Below are 22,876 nucleotides of genomic sequence, written 5' to 3' on the forward strand. Positions count from 1 at the left end.
TTCTACCTTGTATGACCTTAGCTAAGTAAGAATTTTTTTATGCCTCAGTTTCCTTCAACAAAATGAAGGAGCTAGACTATATGATCTCTAAAGTTCCTTCCACATCTGAATTCTATGGTCCCATGAATGACGGTAGCCTCTGACAAGTCACTTTCTCTACAACTAAATTTTTTTCATTTGAAAAATTAGATGACTTACCCCTACATCAATCTCAAAGTTGTATCTTGATATATGAAACTAGTATACTTTTAAACACCTGGACCAATATGCTGGATACACAAGGACTCAAATGTTAACTGATTAATTTTCCACAAGCTGAAATTTTACTAAGAGAAACAGAGTGGTATAGTGTATAGATTATATAGATAGGCTTTGGAGACAAGAAGAACTGGGAGTAAAGTACTACTTCTGACATATACTAATAGCTGTGTGAACATGAACAAGTCACTTAACTTTTCAGTGCCTCAGGCAACTCTTTGAAAGTATCATTTACAAATAAGCCATCTATATGCATTGGTAAAGGGAGTTTGCCAAACTTAAAGCATCAAAAAAGTATTACCACAATAAAACTCAACTTAAGCTCTAATTCACGTCCACAATTTCAAAGGAAATACTTTTATTAAAAATATGGTTAACTGCTTTCTCCAAAATATCACAATTGTTAACGCTTACATAATGCTGTAAGGGATACAAAGTACTTTCCTCATTAATACCCTATTTGCCAAATAGTGTAAGAATCCATTCCATCATGTTATAGTTGAGGAAACAGGCTCAGGGAGGTTACAGGGCGACTAAATTTTGGAACTGCAATTCAAACTCAGAACTCTAGACTTCAAGTCCAGCTTTCTTCTTACTGCTACCAGGAAAATTCTCATAAATGCCCAGAAGGATTCAAAAAGGACTTTTAAAGAACCAAAATGAAATATTTTAACTTAATATGACACCTACTTTTCAGTGACAGATTCTGCAGAAGCCCCAGAGATATTTTGAGCACTGGAGCCAACCTTCCCTACTTTCTTCACATTCTCCAGAGCTCTTAATGTGGTGTCAGCACCACGGGGGATTAGCTGGGAAACACTATTTTCTGCACTTGAAATCCCATTGGTACTTGGAACAAGTTTCCCAGCTGTTTCAGTACTTCCTATGACAGAAATGACATTTCCAGCTGTGGTTGTGACAGTGTTGTTCGTGCCAACTTTATTCAGGAGAGGAAATGTTCGTACAGTTGCTGTGATCTTTTTGTTCCTTAAACGATACCTGTTTTTAAAAAGAAAAACAAAAAACAATGCAAACTATTAACCACAAATTCAAAAACTGTCAAAATCACTAATATTTAGAAAAATACCAATTAAAGCAACCACGGGGTATTACAATCTTGGTAAACATGGCAAAAGATGGAAAATTTCAATGTTGAAGGAGCTATGAAACAAGCAGTGAAGCTGTGAATTGGTCCAAGTGTTTAAAAAATGTCACAAGTTACTAAACTGGTTACTAAACTGCTCATAATGAATTATAATGCAATGATCTGATTATGGAGTATCTATCTTTAAGGAAGTTAAGCAAAAATAAAAAATACACACATATGAACATATTCACAGTAGTAGTATCTCTAGTTTTAAAAATATGAAAATAAAATACATGCCTAATGATCAGGGAATATCTGAACAAAATATGGTAAGTAAATATAATGAAATATTATGTATTATACCATAAAGAGCAATCAATATGAAGAATTATATAAAACATGGAAAGACTTGCATGATGTAATACAGTAAAGAAAGCAGTGCTAAAAGAACAATATACAAAATGATTACAATATAAATCAAAACAACAAAAGGTAACAAAATGTAAGTCAAATACAAAGAGCAATGTTGGTATCAAATGGTAATTTTGTATTTCTCTCCTTTATACCATATTAGCCTGCTAGTTACTACCCATCATATTCCATCTCCTTCTCTCACACTTTTGTCCCAATAGTACCCCATGCCTGGACTGTATTCTTTCCTCACTTCTGCCTGACAGAATATCTAAATTCCTTCCAAGGACATATCAGATATTACCTCTTACCTGAGGCCTTCACTAATTCACCACCCTCCACCTTGTTAGCACTCTCATCTTCTAGAAAGTAATTTGCTTACGGCTGTACTTTGCATTTACTATCTGTGTACACTTTGTATCACCACTGTTTTCATTATACCTAGTACACAGTAGGCACTTAGTCAACAAACATTTATTAAGTGCTTAATACGTGCCGGGCATTGTGCTAAGTGCTGGGGAACACAAGGAAAGGCAAAAATATAGCTGCATGTAAGGATTCCATATTCTAAAGGGAAAGAGACCATGAAAAAAACGTGTACAAATAAGATATGTACAATTCAAATGAAAGGTAATCTGAGAAGGAAGGCCCAGGGCAAGGGAATGAGGGTTGGTGGATGGGGAGGACTGGAAAAGCAGAAGTTAGAATTTGAGTTGAACTGAGGCTTGAAGGAAACCAGAAAAGTTATATTAAAATAAAAGAGATCAACTGATCCCTGAAATGCTTAGTGTCCCTGCATATTGCACTACTGAAGGTGAGTATCTTAGGAAGATGAGGAGATGGAGAAATTCTATGAAGGACTCACTTGGACACTCCAAATTATACCAACACATAATTAACCCTCTATGGCTTTAATGCACAGTGGAGGATAGCAAAAAGTATGTTGTAAAACATGGTTCAGAAGGAGAAAAAGTTAGTAGAATATAGAGAAGTCTCAAATGCAGACATCTTGAATACTTTCTAAAAGAAAAGAAAAGGAGGGTTTTGGACATGATAATCACCAAATACCTTCACAAAATGTGAAAGTGATACTTTAATATTGGAAATAACTACAAATAATGAGGTAGTTATTTCTGAAACAGTTATTTGTGTATTGTCATGCCACTGACATGTTAGAAGAAATAAGAATATATGTCATGCAACTAGCTACCAAAAATAGTTAATGGATAAAAGAAGATACATTGTCTACACCGTCACTGTTTCATGAAGAAGCTTAACCGCAGTGAAATTCATCACCAAAAAAGGTAAGCAAGAGCCACTTCATTCAGTACTTACATCTCCTTGCCTAGCGAGGAACACAAGCACAGCATCAGAATGTAAACTCATTTATAAGATCTTACATAGAAGGGCAGCTAGGTGGTGCTGTCGATAGAGCATTAGGACTGGAGACAGGAAAACTCAACTTCCCGAGTTCAAATTCGCTCTCAGACACTTACTAGCTATGTGACCCTGCGCAAGTCACTTAACCCTTTTTGCCTCAGTTTCCTCATCTGTAAAATGAACTGGAGAACCACTACAGTATCTTTGTCAAGAAATCCCCAAATGGGGTCACAAAGAGTCAGACACAACTGAGCAACAACAGAATGGAATGGTAGAGGCTAATGAGCAGTATCACCTTGTAAAACAGTAATAAGTAGTAGAATAAAAACAAGTTTACAGTAAATGTACCAAGAGACCAAATAAAAGATGAAACTGGTAGGACACTGAACTGATAAAAGATGGAAAAGATCTGTGAAGATTTCTGTGACAAACTCTTGGATCCACCAATAATAATAGAGCTGATCATATGGGTACTCTAATATAACAGTCTCTGATATGATACATGACAAAGTAGAAATAGCAATATAGAAAACAAAGGATTTGATTAGAAAAATGGGAGTAGTTTTCTGCAAACTTATGGAAACTAACAACAGAAAAAAAGTGTGCTCTATGAGCTATATAATAACCAATTATGACCCCAGTAGACTATTTTTTAATCATGCTTCTTATATTTTGGCAGAGAAGAGATAAACTAGAAGAGTAGAATGGGATATACATTTTCAGATACAGAAAATGTGTGAATTTTGTTTTGTGTGACTACACTTACATGTTACAAGAGAGACTTTTTTTTGGCTGGGAGAGTGTAGTGGGAGGAGAGAAGAGAATTGGCAGGAAATGGAGGGGTAGTGAGAGTGATACTTAAAAAAAGAATGTCAATGAATCATTAAAAAACGAAAAACAGAAAATAGCAGAATGATGTTCAGAAAGGGACATAAACAGGGCAGTGTTAGAATTACGCTAAATTTGAAACATTAAGACAAAAACAAAATTCCCAGTCTATACATATTAGAGATTTAGGGCTTCATATGCAGTACTTTTCTTTGTACAGAGAAACGTTCATGTTGTAAAGTTCACACAATTAAAAAGAAATTTGTTTTAGAAAATTAAGAAAATATGTGCCAAATCTGTAGAAATTAAAGTTGAATTCCACAAGATAAAGACAAAAACAGAACAAAAGGTAAGCGTCTCATGAAATAACAGCAGAAAACTGAAATATTACAGCTCCTACTTGGCATACCCAGCATTATACCACACCACTTGCCAGGTACCAAAGGAAGCAGCTTCAAACACCAGGGTTTTAAGGTCTGGCTGAGTGTGGAAAAGGGATGTCCTTGCCCAATTCCCCCACAACAGTAACTCTAAACACCCCACATGAGGCAGAACACAGTAGTTCTGCGCAGCCACATTAGAGAAAGGTATTGCAACTTGGGAGGGAGATTGGGGGAGATGGCAACAGAGGGAGCAACAGAGAAGCCCTAGGAACTTCTGTGGCTTAAGGAAAGGGAATTACAATTCCAACTGAGAATAGTGCTCTCTTAACAAGATTTATCCCCAAAAGGGCCTACATATCCTAGTTATGAGAATGCTAAGGATGTCTAACCTTAGAGGTCTGGACACCAGACGAAGAGGAAGGAACCAAGGAGTGAGGAGAGAAGTTATAAACAAACTATAAGAAAACAAAAGACTAAAATTCCAAGAAAGCAAAGCAATGCATAAAACCTAGCTTCTGAGGAGGTAAACCAAGAGTGAGACTCAAAGACAGAAACAATAAAATGTTTTTTTTAATCAAAAGAGTTACTATTAAACTGAATAATTTGTAAACACCACAAATAAGAGAAACACACTAAAGTGCAATTATCAAGAAAAGAAATAAAAAAAAAAAAAAACAAAAACAAACTCTTACACTCATAAGATATTGCCAAAGCATGACTATCAAAGGGACAAAATGTCTTCCTCTCTGTTCCTCACACAAAATATTTTTATCTTCCATCTCCATCACTTTCCACATACCTGGAATACATTCCTTCTTAACTTCTGCTTCATAGAATCCCTATTTGCCTTCAGGATATAGCTGAAGCACCACCTTCTACATGAAGTCTTTCTTCATTCAACCCCTAGTGCCCTCACTTCCAGACAACCCTGGATTTAACTACTTCATTTATTTTTGTTCCTTTTTTACACTTACACTTACACTTACACACACACACACACACACACACACACACACACACACACACACACACACAAAGAAATAACCACCCCCCCCCCACATACAATTCTGTTATCTCCCTCATTCGAATGGAAGCTCCTTGGAGAGTAGGAAATTCCATTCTGTGAATTTATATCCCTAGCTCATAAAAGAGCAAGTACTTAGTAAAGACTTGTTAATTAAATGAAAAATCAGGAAAAGAGGAGAAAAAACTGAATATTCCATATTCAGTCCTATGTTCCCTGATAAGTGAATCAAAAACTTTTATGGAAAGATTAATAGTAGACAGTTGCTCAAGAAGAAACAGATAGGAGACAATGAAGAACTAGAGATGTAATCTCACCAAGCCCAGAGAACAATGGAAGATTGGTAAGTTATTTCTTTAGCCTCTTCCAGCAAAGTCAGCACCATGAAAGATTTCCGTCAAGGAAGGTTCCCCAAAGAAGGAATAAGGAAACAAAGTATTAGATGAAGCAAAGATTAAAGAAAACCAAAGAGAAACACCAGAAACCTCTCTCTTATGAGGAGTGCACCAGGAAATGGTGCCAAAGCCTCAGGCATCATATAGATAATGGCAGCAGGAGAAGGGCAGAGACCAGCACGACCTCCTGGGCAGGGTTAAAATGGGAGATGGGACCTTTAGGGGCCAGCTCCAGAGATTGGTCTAACCTCTAATTCTAGCTCAAGAGTGTGAAAAGAGGCAGGCTTAGGAAGGATGAAGGGTCTGGTCTAGGTTGCTTTTCAGACAGAATTACAACACGTAAGATGGAACCAGGATACAGATACCTAATACATAAATATAAAATACATAAATAAGAGAGAAGAGGCATCTGGAATACAAGACAGGGTGGGGATGGGGACACACAGAACTAGTCCAACAGAATCTCAACTCCCGAGATTCAGTCAGAAACAGAACCTGGGCCTAGTCATCCTATCACAGATGGCAGGGGAAGGCAAAGCCCACTTTGGCACAAAATCCCCAAACCAGAACTGTGAATTAAGATACGAATAACGAAGGAAAACTAATACAGTGAAAAAGTACTATGGGATAAAATAATCTGAAGAAGAAAATAGTTCTGAACAATTATACTTAGTACCCTACCAAAAACAGTTTGGCCACAAAGAATTCAAAAGTTGATGGAAGAAATGATGTAAGAACTAAATGAGAGATAAAGAATAAAATAACACACTTGGAGGGGAAATATATGGCTTAGAACAAAAAGTAGAAAACCTTACCCGAGAGTTAGGTCCCCTAAAAAACAGAATGGAGCAATCAGAACTCAGTAGTTCAATGATACCAGAATAAACATAATCATTTTTTAAAATTAAAAGATAAAAAAAAAGTCCATGCTAAGTCTTAATTATTAAAAATATGTGACACAGAAAAGAAGGAGAAGGAGAGATTGCTGAAGAATCATCAGACTTCTGTGTGACCCTGGGCAAGTCACTCAACCCTGATCACCTCACCAAAAGGCAAAAAGGAAAAAAAAAGTATCATCAGATTTGCTAAAACCATGACCAAACAAAAGAAAATCTGGATGTCACATTTTAAAAAATCAAAAAAGAAAACTCTACAAAACTATTAGAACTAGAAGGCAAAGTTTAAACATAAAGAATCCAGCAGTCACTGCCTGAAATAAATTACAAATTAAACACATCCAGAATTACTGGTCAAAATCGAGAGCTCATAGATCAAAGAAACAATACTTCCAGCAAAAGAAAGAGATAAAGTACCAAGGAACCACTCAGAACACACAAGATTATGTGGCAAATGCCATGAAGCAAAGGAAATCTTGGGCTAGGAAATATCAAAAGGCAGAAGAAGAAAAAAAATTATAAATATGAATAATTTATCTTGCCAAACTTATTATAAAGCTACAGAGGGACAAAAAATAGATATTCAAGAACTTCTGATGAGGAAAAAACAAACAAACAATTGGCTTGAATTTCTGAAACAACCCACAGGAGACAAGAGTAACCTTTTAAGATAAATATATGTGAGAAATTTGAAGGGAATAAATAATTATGAAAAATTATCCTAATAAGGAGAAGAGACCATTGTCCTTCCCACTGACTTAAGGGGTCAAAGAAGGAACATACAAAGTTGGTGTGATTTTGTTTAGTTTTAAGTGAGAAAAATGAGGGGAAAATTAAAATATTGGTCAAGAAATGATGGAGAGAACTTACTGCTTATCATAATTGAAATACACTAGAAAATGAGAATACAAACATGGAAATGAAGGTGGGGAGATTAAGGATCTCAGGATCCTTAAACAAAAGAGGAGATACACATTGAATTAACCAGCATAAGAAAAGAGGGTCAGGATCTATGGATAAGCAAAGAGTTCAGAATCAAATAAAAGATAAAGAGGATAACAAAAGACAAAATGGACAATTTTGACTATATAAAAGTTTTCCACAAAATCAATGCAGCTAAAATTAGAAAGAAAGAAGCTTTCTGAGGAAAAAAATCTTTAGAACAAGTTTCACTAATAAAGCTCTCACTTCCAAGCTATACAGAGAAGTGTTTCAAATTTATAATATGAGGCATTCCATAACTGATAAAAAGTAAAAGAACATGAACAGCCAGTTTTGAGGAAAAAAAAGAAATCCAAACTATCAATAGCCAAAGGAAGAAATACTCCAAATCACTAATAAGAGAAATGAAAACTAAAGCAGCTAACGCTTTACCTCATACCCATTATACTGACAAAGTAGATAAAAAACAGAAACTGATAAATTCTGGAGGAAATGTGAGAAAACAGGTAGAATAATGAATTGTTAAAGGAGCTATGAACTAGTCCAGCCATTCTGGAACCATGTCAAAAAAAATTCCTAAACTTTACACATCCTTTGACCCAGCTCTACTACTACTATGTTTATACCTCAAAGAGATCAAAGAAAAGAGACAAAACCCTTTATGTACAAAAATATTTAATAGTATCTTTCTGTGGTAGTAAAGAAGTAGAAAGTAAGGGGTGTCCATCAACTAGGAAATACCTGTACAAAATATGACACACAAATGTAACATAATGGCAAATTATAATAGGCATTGGTTGAAAGGAACCTGTAAAACCTTGTTATGAACCCATATAATGTGAGAATAACCAGGAGAATAACTAATATAATAACAAAACCACTGTAAAGACAAAGTTTTAAGAATTCTGATCAATGCAATGACCAACAATGATTCTGGAGGACTCGTGAAGAAACATGCTACCCACCCTCCTTCTCAGTGAGATATAATGGACTCAGAGTACAGACTGAGACATATTTGTTTGCTTATGTATATCTGTTAAACTGATTTTGTTTTTCTTTTTCAAAAGGTCAAAAGTTGGAGAAAAAGCAGAATTTTGTTCACTGAAAAAATAAAATTTAATTAAAAGAAGAAGAGGAAGGGAATACAAGGAAGCCATTGTTAAGAATAAAATCTCCATATATAACAAAATGTTTATAGCCAGCAGCACTTTTTGTGCTAACAAAAAATTGTAAACAAAGTAGATGCCCATTTATCAGGGAATGGCTAAACAAATTGTGGCACATGAATGTAATGGAATATATTATGCTATAAGAAATGATGTGTGTAATGAATACAAAGAAGCATGGAAACATCTGTATGAACTGATGCAGTGAAGTAAGCAGACCCTAGAAAATATATAAAGTAACTACAAAAATGTAAATGGAAAGACAACATACCAAAACAATCAAAAAATACATCTAAGAAAATTTTAGAGAACAAGCAGGACTCGAATGAAGAGATATGAGAGAACACTCCCAACCTACCCCGTCAGGGAGGTGAGAGGCCCACAAAGCATTGCATACATTTTTAGACTTTTATAATTTATAGTAATCAGTTGTGCTGATTATCTTTTCCTCTTTAAAAAATATTTGTCATGTGGAAAGGCTCACTGGGAGAGGAGGGATGTCTGGGATAACTATAATGATACAGAAACAGAATACATCAACAAAACTTATGTAAAAAAATAAAAGTGGGAAAAGGAAAGGGAAGAAGGGGGTTTAAGATAAGGTACAGTGGGAGAGGAAATATTCACAAAGAAAACCCAAAAAAATGCAAATTAAAACGACTCTGAGATTTGACCTTACACCCACCCATCAGATTTGGCAAAGACGACAAAAGTTGAAAATGGCAATTATTGGAGGGGCTATAGGAAAGTCATAACACTGAACCATTGGTAGAGTTATGAAATAGTTCAACCATGAGGAAAACCCTTTGGAACCATATCCAAAATGTCAAACTGTAAAATACACTTTGACCCAGCAATAGCAATACTAGGCAAATACCCTAAACAGATTAAAGACATAGGATAAGCACCCATGTCTACACAAATACTTACAGCAGCAGTTTTTATCTCAGGAGAGAATTTAAAAACAAAGTGGGTTCTCATCAATTGATGAATGGCTGAACAAACTATAGTATGTAAATGTAATGAATATTATTGAGCCAGAAGAAATGATAAATTCAAAACATCCCAAGAATATTTGAATGAACAGATACAGGATGAAATGAGAACCAGAACTTACATGATGAACATAATAATTTAAAGGAAATTAACTGACTCCCACCTCTTTGAAGAAATATCACACATAAGAAGTGAACAATGAGACATTCATTTCTGGAGAGCCAATTTTGATTTGTATTACTTGACTATATTTATTTGTCATAAAGGAAGATTCTCTCTTGGGGAAGGAGAAGCAGAGATGAGTTAGTGAATAATGACACAAATGCTAATCACCAAAAAGTATTAATAGAATATTAAAATACATAATTAGAAAAAAAGTTCAGAAAAGATATATAGAAATCTTGTTACTACTGTGTTAAGTCTAAAATACATTTTTAGAAAAACTGTAACAAAAGTCAATGGTTTCATAGAGTTCATTTTTCTTCTTTGTATACTGAAATGGTTATGTTTAAGCTAATAATAAAAGAGGAACTTTTTTTAAAAACTAGAGTGGGGCGCTATAGAATAAAAGAAATGTTAAAGAGATTGAGATGGCGATTAGAAGACAGGTCTGACCTCAGAAAGGGAAATGCAATATAGCTGAAAACAGGGCCATGGTGAGAGGTAAGAGTGAGGGATGAGAAGAAACTATCTGTGGTAGAAGACAACATTATAATGGACTTTATCAGGAGAAAAGGGACACAATAACATAGCACCTTCTCTGAGTAAGGGCCTATCACCTCCAATAATAAATACCACCCCAGCAGAGGAAAAAGATGGGACTCTATAGCCAGCACTTAAGATAATATATATGTATGTCTATGTGTGTCTGTGTGTGTGGTGGCAGGGGTGAGGTGGGGTAGAGGTTGTGTACGGATTAAAATACAGGCTAACCTGGCCTTAGGAATATTAAAGAAACATGATAAAGGCAAGAGGTAGAGTCAAAGCTCATGATTTAGAATTCAATGACTGCTACCACATGATAATGTTTCATGAACTGACATTTCTAAAAATGAAGCACAAAAGAGAAGTCAAAACAGAAACAAAAGAAAAAAATAAACATATAAGAAGTAATGAAGTGTTGGGACAGAACAAAAGCTAAAAATTGGAATAATGTCAAAATAGGAAAGAAGAGGAAGAATAAATTTGGAGTGCTAGAAGCTCCACCTGGGAGAAAAGAAACCAGAATAGCCTAGAAGGAATACAAATAAGGAGAAAGACAAAGTAAATTAGAACCTCCTGGAAAAGTTAAAAAAAAAATGCTGCTTATTTTAAGAGGTTAGGGCACAGGGGAGAAGGCAAGATTCTGAATTACAGCTGAGATAGGCAAGGAGGAAGAAAGGAAAGACAGCAAAGAAGGGGAGGGAAGGGGATTAAGAATTTGATTCAAGGAACTTGGGACAGGAAAGGTATATTAGGAACAGCGGGGTGAGCTTATGGGAACAGACTACCATTGCAGCAACAGAAGCAAAACTAATCCCAGGGGAAAAGTGCTAACTTAAGAGGAAGAATATGAAATTAAATACAAAATAAACTGAGGAAGACATAACTCTAATTATCAGAACCTAAAATGTAATTGTATGGCAGAATGGATAAGAAAATAGAATGTAACAATTTTCTGCAAATACAGGAATTGTAAACATGCTATCAGACAAAGCAAAAATGTCAGACTAGTTAAAACAGGGAAACTAGATTAAATATAATTTATCATTAATAAGAGTAAACATATATTCACCAAAAGGCACTGCATGTAAATTCACAAACGAAAAGTTAATTAAACGGTTAAAAAAAAGATAGGTTTTAACATAATAATTGCAGATTAAAATATTCCTCTCTCAATGCTGAATAAAACTGTCATAAAGATGAACAGAAAGAAAAATATAAAACTGAACAGACTGTATAAGTTATATTTAAAAGATTCATGGAGTTTTAAAATTTTCTTTTTAAAATTCAATTATCAAAAATCACAAACATCTCAAAACATGATGAATATGGGAAAAGCTTGTACAAGAAATAGAAACACACCACATTTTGGATTTCTATAATTAAGAAGGGTATTAACAAAATGTTACTTTTTTTGCCCTTTCTGTTCCTTTCCCCTCTCCCTCCATGCAACTTTTAAAATACTTTATCAATTTTATCACTGGGAAAATTAAAGAACATACTTATTTTCCAGCATTACATGACACTTTTACAAAAACAGACTATGTGTTGTTGGGTTACAAAGAATACACATGTATGATAAGGCAAAAATATTAATAACATAGTTTACAGATCATAACCCAATACAATATCCACTAACACAAGGAATATAAGCAAAAGATACAAATCAAAATAGAGACTTAATAATGGCATCCTGAATTATGATTGGATCAAAGAACAAATCATAGAAACAATTAACAACTATGTGAAAGAGAACGATAATGATGAGACAACATACCAAAATTTTGGGGGTGCAGCTAAAGCAGTCCTCAGAGGAAAAATTATATCTCTGAAAACATACATTAACAAAATAGAAAAAGAGAGGATTAATAAACTGAGTATTCAATTTAAAAAACTAGAGAACCAACAAATTAACAAACAAAATAAGCACAAAAGAAGAAATCTTGAAAATTAAAGAGACTGAAAAGACAACAGAAATGATAAACAAAACTAAAAACTGATTCTTTGAAGAGTCAAACTAAACTGATAAACATTTAGCTTAATATTATAAAGTTAAATTATTAAAAATTTTAAATGAGCAAAGTGAATTCAAAACAAAGTAATGAATATAGTTACTTAAAACTACCGTTGACAATTATATGCCAGCAAAAACTAAGAATTTTTTAAATGGATGATTACCTACAAAAATATGAAATACCCAAATTAACAATACATGAAAGAGAAATCGTAAACAACAGAACCTTCACAAAGCAAAACTGAACATATCAACATGGAACCATGAAAAGAAAAAAACATTGGCCAGGTGGATTTACAAGTGAATTGTATCAATTATTTTTAAAGCAATTTATACCGACGCTATATAAGTTATTCTCAATAATTAAGAAGCATTCTATAAAACTCCTTTCTGACAAACAAGGTCCTGTGACTAAATCTGAGCAGAATAAAGCAGAGAAAGAGAACTATAAACTAATTTTCATTGATGAATATTGATGCAAATTTTTTTAAATTCTAAAAAAAATTACTATAAGTAATACATCCAAAAATAGTTATTATGACCAAATTATATTGGTATGCAAGGATAACTTAGTGTGAGGAAAAGAATTAACATAATTCTAATAAAAATAACTTCCTCAAACTACGTTATTATATCAAATATAAGAAAATACTTTGACAAACTACAACACCAATTTATGCTGAAAACTCTAAAAAGCTAAGAAACAAAAAGGCCATTTCCAAATGTATTAAGTCTATTCCTGAAACAAAAAACTAGAATCATTTGCAATACAGAAAAACAAAAAGTTTTTGCAGGTATAAAGCAAGGATATCTATCTTCTCTCCCTTCTCTTATATGACAGTTTCTAGAAATGATAGCAAAAGCAAAAAGACAAAAGAAAGGAGTAAAAGGGATAAACATCAAAAGGAAATTAAATTAAGTGTTAACATACAACACAGTGGTTTACTGGAAAAAAAAAAAAACAACTCAGAATCAGCAAAGAAACTGAGACAAACAAGAGCTCCAGTAAAGTGGCAGTATGTAAAATAAACCCATGAAAGTTATCAGCATTCATACACCGAAATAACAAAAATCAGGAGGAAATATTAATCAATTAACAAGCATTTATAAGTACCTACCATATGACAGGAACTGTGCTAAGTGCTAGGGTTAAAAAGGCAAAAATGAAACAGACTCTGTCCTAAAATAATAGAAACTGCACAAAATATCTGAGAGTCAATTTACAAGTGACACTCAAGATTTACATGGAAAACATTTTATTCTTTAAATAGAACTATGACCTACTAATTGTAACCATATTTATCAATTATAACTGAGCTGTACCAATGTAATAAAAATAAGCAAAACCCTGAAACAAACAAACTTAACAGACCAATGTCTGACAGACCCAAGAGCATTGATTACTTGGTCAAGTACTACCTCCCTATTCAGCAAGAACTGTTAGGAGAACTGAAAAGGTCTTTGGTGAAAAATAGGTTTAGAGCAACACTTTTACACCAAATATCAAAAGTCAAATGGATAGGACATCTAAATATAAAAGGTCACATTATTTTTTAAATTGAGAGGAAAAGGGACAGGGAAGTACCTTTCACATAGGAGGAGTTCTTAACCAAATAAAGATTGAAAAGACCACCAAAAAAAATTTCAGGGAAATGAAATTGGAAACTTCTGTAATAACAAAAATCAATGAAGTAAGGAAAAAGGAAATTTATTATATGAGGAAAATGCTTTGTATCAAATAGCCAATGAACTAAAATTCAAGATAAAAGGATATTAAAACAAACATACTAGAACAAGAGCTATTCCCTAATAGATAAGTCAAAGGAAACAAACAGCTAACAAATTAGAATAGAAGACTATTAACAACCATATAAAAGAGTGTTCCAAATCATTAATAATAAAGAGAAACGAAGATTAAAATAACTAACGTTTTATCTCATATCCAAAGTGGCAGAAATACCAAAAGGCTGAAATAGTCAATGATGGAGAGGCTAGAGAAGGAAAGCCATGTTTATACACTACTAATGGAGCTCTTAAATGGTCAAACCATTTGGGGAAATAATTTAGATTTTTTTTTTTAAATGACTAAAACATTTCTATGCTTTAACCCAGGAATGACATGCTAGGCACACACATAACCTAAGGATATCAAAGACAGAAAAGAAGTTTCCACATAAGCAAAAATATCCAAAAGAGCACTTTTTAAGGTAGCAAAATAATTGGAAACAAAGTGCTCAACGATTGGGTAATGGGTAAACAAATTCTGGTACATAATAGCAAAGAACTAGCATATAAGAAACAACAAATATGAGGAATTCAGAGAAATAAGGGTAGAATAAAACAATGCAAAATGAAGCACAACCAAGAAAATAATATATACAACATAATAAATGCACGTAAAAATAAAAATTTTTAAATGAACTGTCAAAAAAGGGTCAGTATCCTTAATGACTATCAAAGCATAAATGCAAAAAACAACAAAATGAACTGAACATAATGTAATTACGACATGCAAAGACAGATTGAGAAAAGTGATAAAAAAAAAACACTTTATTCCTTTTGCTAAATGGGTGTGAAATGTTTCATATGCTGTTAGGTACAGCTGATTTGTTGGTTGCTTTGCTAAAATGTTGAGTTTTTTAAAATATTTGTTGCAAGGAAAGATTCACTGGATAAAAGAGTCTTAAGGGGATATAGGAAATTAATATGATATAAAAGTGAAAGGCATCAATAAAGCTTTTAAGAAAACCAAAAGAAAACAAAGCTGTGAAGAGTTGGAGCAGATCAAGAAAAGGCAGAATAGACCTTTGCTGGTGGGGAAAAAAATCACGTATTTCATTATTTTTAAAAAAAAATGTGAATGAGAAAATTTTAGTATTGATCCATTTGCCTACTTTCCTACCTCTACAAGTTTGTTGGTTTTTTTTAATTATTTAAGGGGCAGCTAGGTGGCACAGTGGATAAGCTTCAGCCTTGGAGTCAGGAGGACCTGAGTTCAAATCCAGCCTCAGACACTTAACACCTACTAGCTGTGTGTGACCCTGGGCAAGTCCCTTAACTCCAATCGCCTCACCAAAAAGCAAAAAAAAAAAAAAAAATTTACACACAGATATATCAAAGGCATCCCTGGAGATATGAGAAGGAAACAGGTAGCCTTTTAAAAATATATGGCGAACTACTTTCAGTTACATAAGTGACTGAAAGATATAAAAAATATAAGATCTCATTGCCCTTACTGTCTGACTATAAAAAAGTTATTATATTCTATGGAGAAAATATCTTAAAAGCTCTCCAACAAAATTTCTTCTAAAAATATAAAAATTATACAATTTGAAAGACTAGATAGAAGTAACTTTATTTGGTGATTATTAATATCAACAGAGGGATAAAACAAAGAACTATATGCTTGCCAAAATTGTTTGCCACTGTCATGGAAGATGCATGACAAAATACAAATAGAAAAAGGATTCCCTATGGAATTTATGATGAAGTCCTCCAAATGATCCTGTTTACAGATGATATCATATTGATTACATTAATCCTGGAGAAATTGCATAGCTTTCTAAAATGAGATTTATAATCACTCTCAAGAGTTTGGCCTACCTCTCCTTCAAGGAAAAAAAGAAATGAATAAAGAATACCCACTGTCCAAATGAAGATATAAGACTAGAAGGAAAAACCGCAAAGCTTGTCTATATGGCTTAGATATAATGAGAATGGGCAATGAAATGAGTCCAAAATTGAAAGGGAAGAAAGTGGGCTGAAATGCCTTCAGAAAATTGTGTGAATTTGATGTCCTTTTTAATTCTCCTAGAAAAAAGGCAATACTCTTCTGATGAAGTTATATGTCTGCAAGTTAGAGAAAACCAGAGTCCTAAAAATTAAAGTTGTGTGTCACTCAAAGAGCAGTGGAGAGTTGTATCATGGTCTCACGAGTTTCCCATAAGTTCAACTACCACCTCTTTGCCCTCTGATATCTACATATTCAGTCCCAGACTCTCCCTCGACCTCCACATTTCACATCAACATTTTGTGCTTATTATATACATCTCTAACTGGATGTTCCATAAACATCTCAAACTCATCAAGTCAGAAACATAACTTATCTTTTCTCAAAACCCACATTCTTCTTCCTACTGTCCTAATTTCTACTGAGGGCTCTACAATTCTAATCAACAAGACTTAGAGTCATCCTCACTCTGCACTTTCACTCCCTCTTTATATCTAATGTCTTGATTCTACCTCTCTAATAACTCTTACATCCACACCTTTTCTCTACCCTCATGATCACCACCCTAATTCAAGAATTTCATCACTTCTTGCCAAGACTATTATAACAGCTTCCTAACTGCTCTCCAATCCATCTTCCACACAGCTGCCAAATTAATATTTCTAAACTTCAAGTCTAATCATGATCACTCCACTGCTCAAAAAGCTTCAGGGACTACAGGATACAATACAAACTTGGCTTAACACCTAAAACTGTTCAAAATCTGGCTCTAGCTTAAACTTTACAGATTTATTTTATATTATATTATTTCCTCTCACATACTGTGAAGGCAGAAAAGTAATTACAAATGCATCTTTCCCCATCTCACTAACTCGTGCAGCCACCACCTTAGGGTCTTCATCACCTCTCACCAGGTCTACTATTAAGAGCCTTCCAATCGGCCTCCCTGACTCAAGACTGTCCACATTCTAATTCATCCTTTCATAGCTGCCAAAGTGATTTTCCTTAAGGTCAAGCCTGACAATAGCATTGCTCTACTCAATAAAGTCAATGGCTCCATAATGCATCTGAGATCAAATATAAACTCTTCTTTCAGACATTTAAAGCCCTTCACAATAGAACTCCAATCTTTGTTAGCCTCATCATGTTATTCACCCTTAAGAACCTAGCTCAGGGGTGTCAAGCTTAAATAGAAATAGATCCCTCCCCAGCAGACTTACAAAACCACAAATTAACATTATTTATTTTGTATTTTAAACATTTCCCAATCACATTTTAATCTAATTCACATCACACTGCCTGCATGGAGTCTGAGAACTTTGGTCCAGCCAAACTGACCTTCTTGTTGTTTTTTTCATAGGTTACTATCTCTGTTTTGTCCTAGAATGCCCCTCCTTTTCACTGCCGTCTCATAGAATAATTACCTTCAAATACCTAGCTCAAGCACTAATTCCTACATAAAGCCCTTCCTGATACCCCCAAATGCTAATGCCTTCCTTACTTACATAATGTTGTATTTATTTTCTACTTATTCTATGTATTCTTATATGTGTACTTGCTGTCAACCCCAAAAGAAAGTAAACTTCTTGAGCAGGGGCTGTTTCAATTTTTGTCTTTGTATTCCCAACATCTATAAATAGTTCCTGGCACACAGTAAATATTTAACAAATAGTTGTTTATTGAAATAACTGAAGAGGTTAGGAAGAAAGTATATGGGAGCCAGAAAAAATAAAAGGAACCCATATTTTACTAACAGGAGAGCAATGTGGAATATCTGCATTTATTTGCTGGCATACTACTTATGTATTTCAGAGTTTATTCAATAGACTATGGCTTAGGAATATATTGAGCAGCATATTAGGGATAGTAAGGTGGTGATAGGGACAGAACAAATAGGACTGGAAGGGATTTCTTCCAGGCTTCCACTGGAAGATAAAAACTGGACAGGACCCTTGAACAGTTCAAGTATATCTTCTAGGTCAGGCTATTTGTATGACAGTGAAACCTGAGTTGACAACTAAACCCTACAGCTTCACCAATTTTCCATTATAAATCTAGAAGATCATCTGTCAAGTCACATGTTACCTAAGTTGGTGGAAGGAATCTTCAAACCAACAAAAATCACAGATTCTTTATATAATTCCTTGAAGGAGACGCTTGCCCATGTTTAATTTAATGGGAATGCTGGCCCTGGATCAACTATGGTACCAAGGTACAGACAGCAATAGAGAAAAGGTTCCAATGTGCTTCTGACGTTCATTTTATTTATTTGGCAAATAGAAATTTAGCGATTTAAAGCACTTACAAAATGAGACTATCTGCATCCTCTATTGTTACAAAATCAATAAATGGATCATTATATTTCTATAAGTCAGTACATTGAACCACCAAAAGGTAAAGTTCTCATACTTACTTTTCAAGCTCTTCCTGAGAATGAGCAAATGTACAATTTGTTCCTCGTGGACACCCCCCCTGCTGTCGCAGATCTCGGCACATACTAGTTTTATATTTGCTATTTGGCTGCGGCTAAAAAAGAAAAATAAAAGTGATTGCATTTAAGATGCCAATACTGTTTAAATTTATAGAAAAGGAAAGACTAGCTACTATTCATGCCTGGATGTTAAGTTCTTTCAAATCACACCCTTAGCTATGTCTTCTCATTAGATAAGTAAATTGCTCAGTTTGCCTATAACTAGGTGACTACAAGAGAAGTCCCACACTGTGCAGTACAGCAACCATTACAGACAATCTTTTGTGGATTAACTGAAATTGGTTCAAATGTCCTAACTATGCACTGAGAAGAAAATAATATGATGATTCACACAAATCTTAAAGAGGACCACTTCTTTATCAACTTAAAGTTCTCTACTACCATCAAAACAAAATATTTAACATTCAAGAACTAAGCCTAGAATTTATAAAAGATGCTATAAAAGAAAAACATTTCCAAATATTTTTATTTGAACACATCATATGCAGACTGCCAGGCTTATTGTTTAGAAAAACTACTGGATCTCCTCAATGAGACTCATGGTTGCCTGAAAGAGTTTGGACTGCTCGCCAAAACTAGGGAAAAAAAGAGATGAAAAATACTTTGCCAAGTTACAACAGGCAATTGGACAGATGTACGTGAGTTAGTTATCTGGGACAGCTACTATATATAGATGAGGGGCTGGGCTCAAAATCAAAAAGAGGAAAAGAAACATAATCATAAATATGAAACTGCATGGAATTTTCAATTATCCAGAGCTGACAACAATAAAAGCACACATTATAAATATGAGTATTCTTTCAGGTTATGTGATATGGCTGTGAATTTTGAAATTCATTTAAGTTCAACAAATATTTATCAAGCACCTACTAGATGGAGGACACTATTAATCAACTAACATTTACATTTATTAATCGCCTACTATGTGCCAGGCACTGTGCTAAGTGCTAGGGACACAAAGAAGGGCAAAAGAACGGTCACTCCTTTCAAGGAATTCAAACTAAAGGGGGAAACAACATGGAAACAATTATATGTAAACAAGACGTACTGGATAAAATGGGTTCATTCTCAAAGTGAAGATACGAATATTAAGAAGTCCTGGGAAAAGTTTCTTACAGAAGGTGGGACTTTAGCTGAGATCTGAAGGAAGCCAGGGAGGCTAGGAAATAGAAATGAGGAAGCACATTGTAGGCATAATGCACTGCCAGTGAAAGCACCTGGAATTAAGAGATGGAATGTCTCATGTGAAGAACAACAAGGTTAGTGTTACTGGAATGCAGAGTACATGGAGGAAAGTAAGATATAAAAAGACTAGAAAAGTAGGAAGGGGCTAATTTTGAAGGATTTGAAAGGCAGAAGATTTTATATTTGATCCTGGAGGCAACAGGAAGTCACTGAAGTTTATGGAATAGGGGAATGATATGATCATTTTTAGAAAGATCAATTGCTAGCTGAGCAGAACATGGACTAGAGTGAGAAGAGACTTAAGGCAAGAGGACTAAATAGTGTTGTTGTTGTTCAGTTGTTTCAGTCATGTCTGACACTCCATAACCCCATTTTGGGGCTTTCTTGGCTAAGATGCTAGAGTGGTTTGTCATTTCCTTTTCCAGCTCATTTTACAGATGAGGAACTGAGGAAAACAGGGTTAAGTGACTTGCCCAGGGTCACACGGCTAGTAAATGTCTAAACAGTAGGCTATTACAATACTTCAGGTGTAAAAGGTGAAAGTGGGACAACAAAAGTGAAATGAGACAGAGTCCATATCCTCAAGGAGTTTCTAATCTAGTAAGAGCAATAAAACACAAACAAAAATAACGATCATAAAATTAGAATATGATACGTAGGTAAGAAGGGTACAAACTGCTATAAGTAAAAGTAAGTATCACTATAAATTGGGTACTCACTTGTCAATTTAAGTGTCTAATTGCCTTTTGTGGTTTAAAGTTATAGGCCTTATAAAATCCACTGATTTATATATGTTGCTATGTTAAATGTTAATAAACACTTATTAAATGCCTACTATGTGCCAGGAACTGTACTAAGCTCTAGAGATACAAAAAGAGGCAAAAGACAGTCCCTGCCCTCAAGAAGCTTGTAATTTATGGTATAATACAAGAAACAACAAAGGAGAAATTCAGACAAAATACTATAGGAAAATAGAAAAAGGAGAGAACACTTTTACACTTTCACTGGGGGCATCAGCAAAGGCCAGGAAATGTTACCTGGGGTGAATACTGAAGACTATGAGGATTTCAACAAACACAGATGAAGGATGGTATTCTAGGAATATAAGACAATTTGTGTGAATTCAGAGACAGAAGATAGCAGGATAGGATAGAATAAAAGATAGTAGTCCAGTTTGGCTGGAATACAGTGCATAATCTGTTCAATTCTTGGTGCCACAGTTTAACAGCAAGAGTGATAAGCTAGACATTGTCCATAAGAGGGCAACTGGTTTCTCCATGAGTTCAATACCTGGCTACTAGTGACCATGAAATACATATTGACATTCCTTCAAAAATCCTAACTGCTTCGTTCCTCAATATATGTACTTACTATGACCTACTCCTCTACTCAACCTCAACCACACAAAAATATAGTCACACTTTATCTTGCCATCACCCACAAATACACCACTTCTACATTCAAAAACTCTGAAATCCCTTTATTCAACCATAATCTATTTGCATTCCACCTCTCCTTCTTGCCTTCTTGTATCAAAACCTACTCTTTAAACACACTGTGACCTCTAATTCCCTGACCACTTAGTTCCTTCCTATGCCATTATTCCTACACCAGCCACTCTCTTTCCCTCTTCGAGAATCCTTGACGAACCAGTTCAACTAGACACTGTCCTCTTAAGTCCCTGGCTCCCTTATCCAGTCAACTGCACCTGCCAAGCCTCACTCCCGAATGACTTCCATCATCCACTGCCTTTGCTTGTACATATATATGTTACTGAATGAAGGCAGAGAAAATCATCCAACCATTCTGATTGAGTCCACTACAAATCTTATGTTATACAACCTCTACTGGATCCTCACCACTGCTAGGCAATCTTTCTACATCTCCCTAAGCGACTCATTATCCCATTCTCCACAGCAGCTATTCCAAACCTATTAAACCTCCCATGGCTTCCCTCCCCTCACTCTAAAAGGAACAGGATATATTAAGACGGTGGGGGGAACAACATCCTATGCTAAGAATATTTACATGAGGAAATCCAGAAACCTGGGGGATAATTATGATGGAGGGCATTTAGATCAATGAAGAGAGGAACAAAAACAACAATACTGTTATAAGAGCATAATACTGATCACCCAGACAAGAGGAACAATTAGCATTTGGGAAACTTCACACACTAGATGTGGGAATATGACACTACAGCAATGGAGACCTCAATAACCCAATAACCCAAAGCTTTCTCCTTTCAAAAGCAGAGTAGCTAATAAATTTGTTACTTGACTTAGTGATAATTTCATACATTAAAAGGTAGAGGAACCAACAAAAGGAATTTCTATTCTGGATCAGATGTTGATCAGTGAGAAAGAATGGTTGCTAAAGTAGAAATAAAAGGAAAAGTAGACATATACCATGAGGAGATCAATGATAGATAGATCCAGTATATGCCAATATATATACAGTGATATTTTTTGTACTAGCAAAGAAATAGAAACAAACTAGATGCCTACTGATTGAAGAATGGCTAAACAAATTACAGTATTCCACCAGTACCGTCAAGACATCAAGAGGGAAAAAAAGGAAGCATGCTGGCTAAACCCTCTATTGTCAAATTTTTGGGAAATCACGAATGATTCACACAAGAAAAGAAGGATGGAAGAATTGCAATCTGCACTGGTTGCAAGCTTCTGAATCAATGAGACCAAAGATCTATTTAATTAAGTACATGAATGTAATAGAATATCACTTCGCTGTAAGAAACAGTGAATATAAAGAACAAAGGTAGACAGAGTTAGATTTATATGAATAGATGCAAAGTGGAATAAACAGACTCAAGAAAATATATACAATGACTACGATAACATAAATGGAAAGAACAATAATAAAAATACCATGTAATTATAATAACCAAGTTAAACTCTGAAGAAGAGTTATGAGAATCTTTCATTGCAGAGGTAAGGGAACACAGTGCATAGAGGCTGAATACAGCAC

At 34.6% G+C, this 22,876-nt stretch overlaps 1 protein-coding gene across 8 annotated transcripts in view; it reads right to left on the reverse strand.

The window, feature by feature from the left end:
* Positions 1–22,876, reverse strand: part of LOC114046844 (roquin-2) — a 77,996-nt gene that overhangs the window by 29,723 nt on the left and 25,397 nt on the right. For 6 of the 8 annotated variants that reach the window (XM_027867396.1, XM_027867398.1, XM_027867397.1 and 3 more), the window contains exons 9-11: positions 18,626–18,738; positions 12,246–12,296; positions 949–1,257 (exon numbers count right to left, since the gene is read on the reverse strand). In XM_027867396.1, coding sequence (XP_027723197.1) covers positions 949–1,257; positions 12,246–12,296; positions 18,626–18,738 — 473 coding nt within the window. The remainder of the gene's footprint in view (positions 1–948; positions 1,258–12,245; positions 12,297–18,625; positions 18,739–22,876) is intronic. The other 2 variants (XM_027867395.1, XM_027867399.1) reach the window with 1 other exon arrangement.

This window comes from Vombatus ursinus, unplaced genomic scaffold, assembly GCF_900497805.2.
Source record: "Vombatus ursinus unplaced genomic scaffold, bare-nosed wombat genome assembly UNPS02014786.1, whole genome shotgun sequence".
NCBI classification, from domain to species: Eukaryota; Metazoa; Chordata; class Mammalia; order Diprotodontia; family Vombatidae; genus Vombatus; species Vombatus ursinus.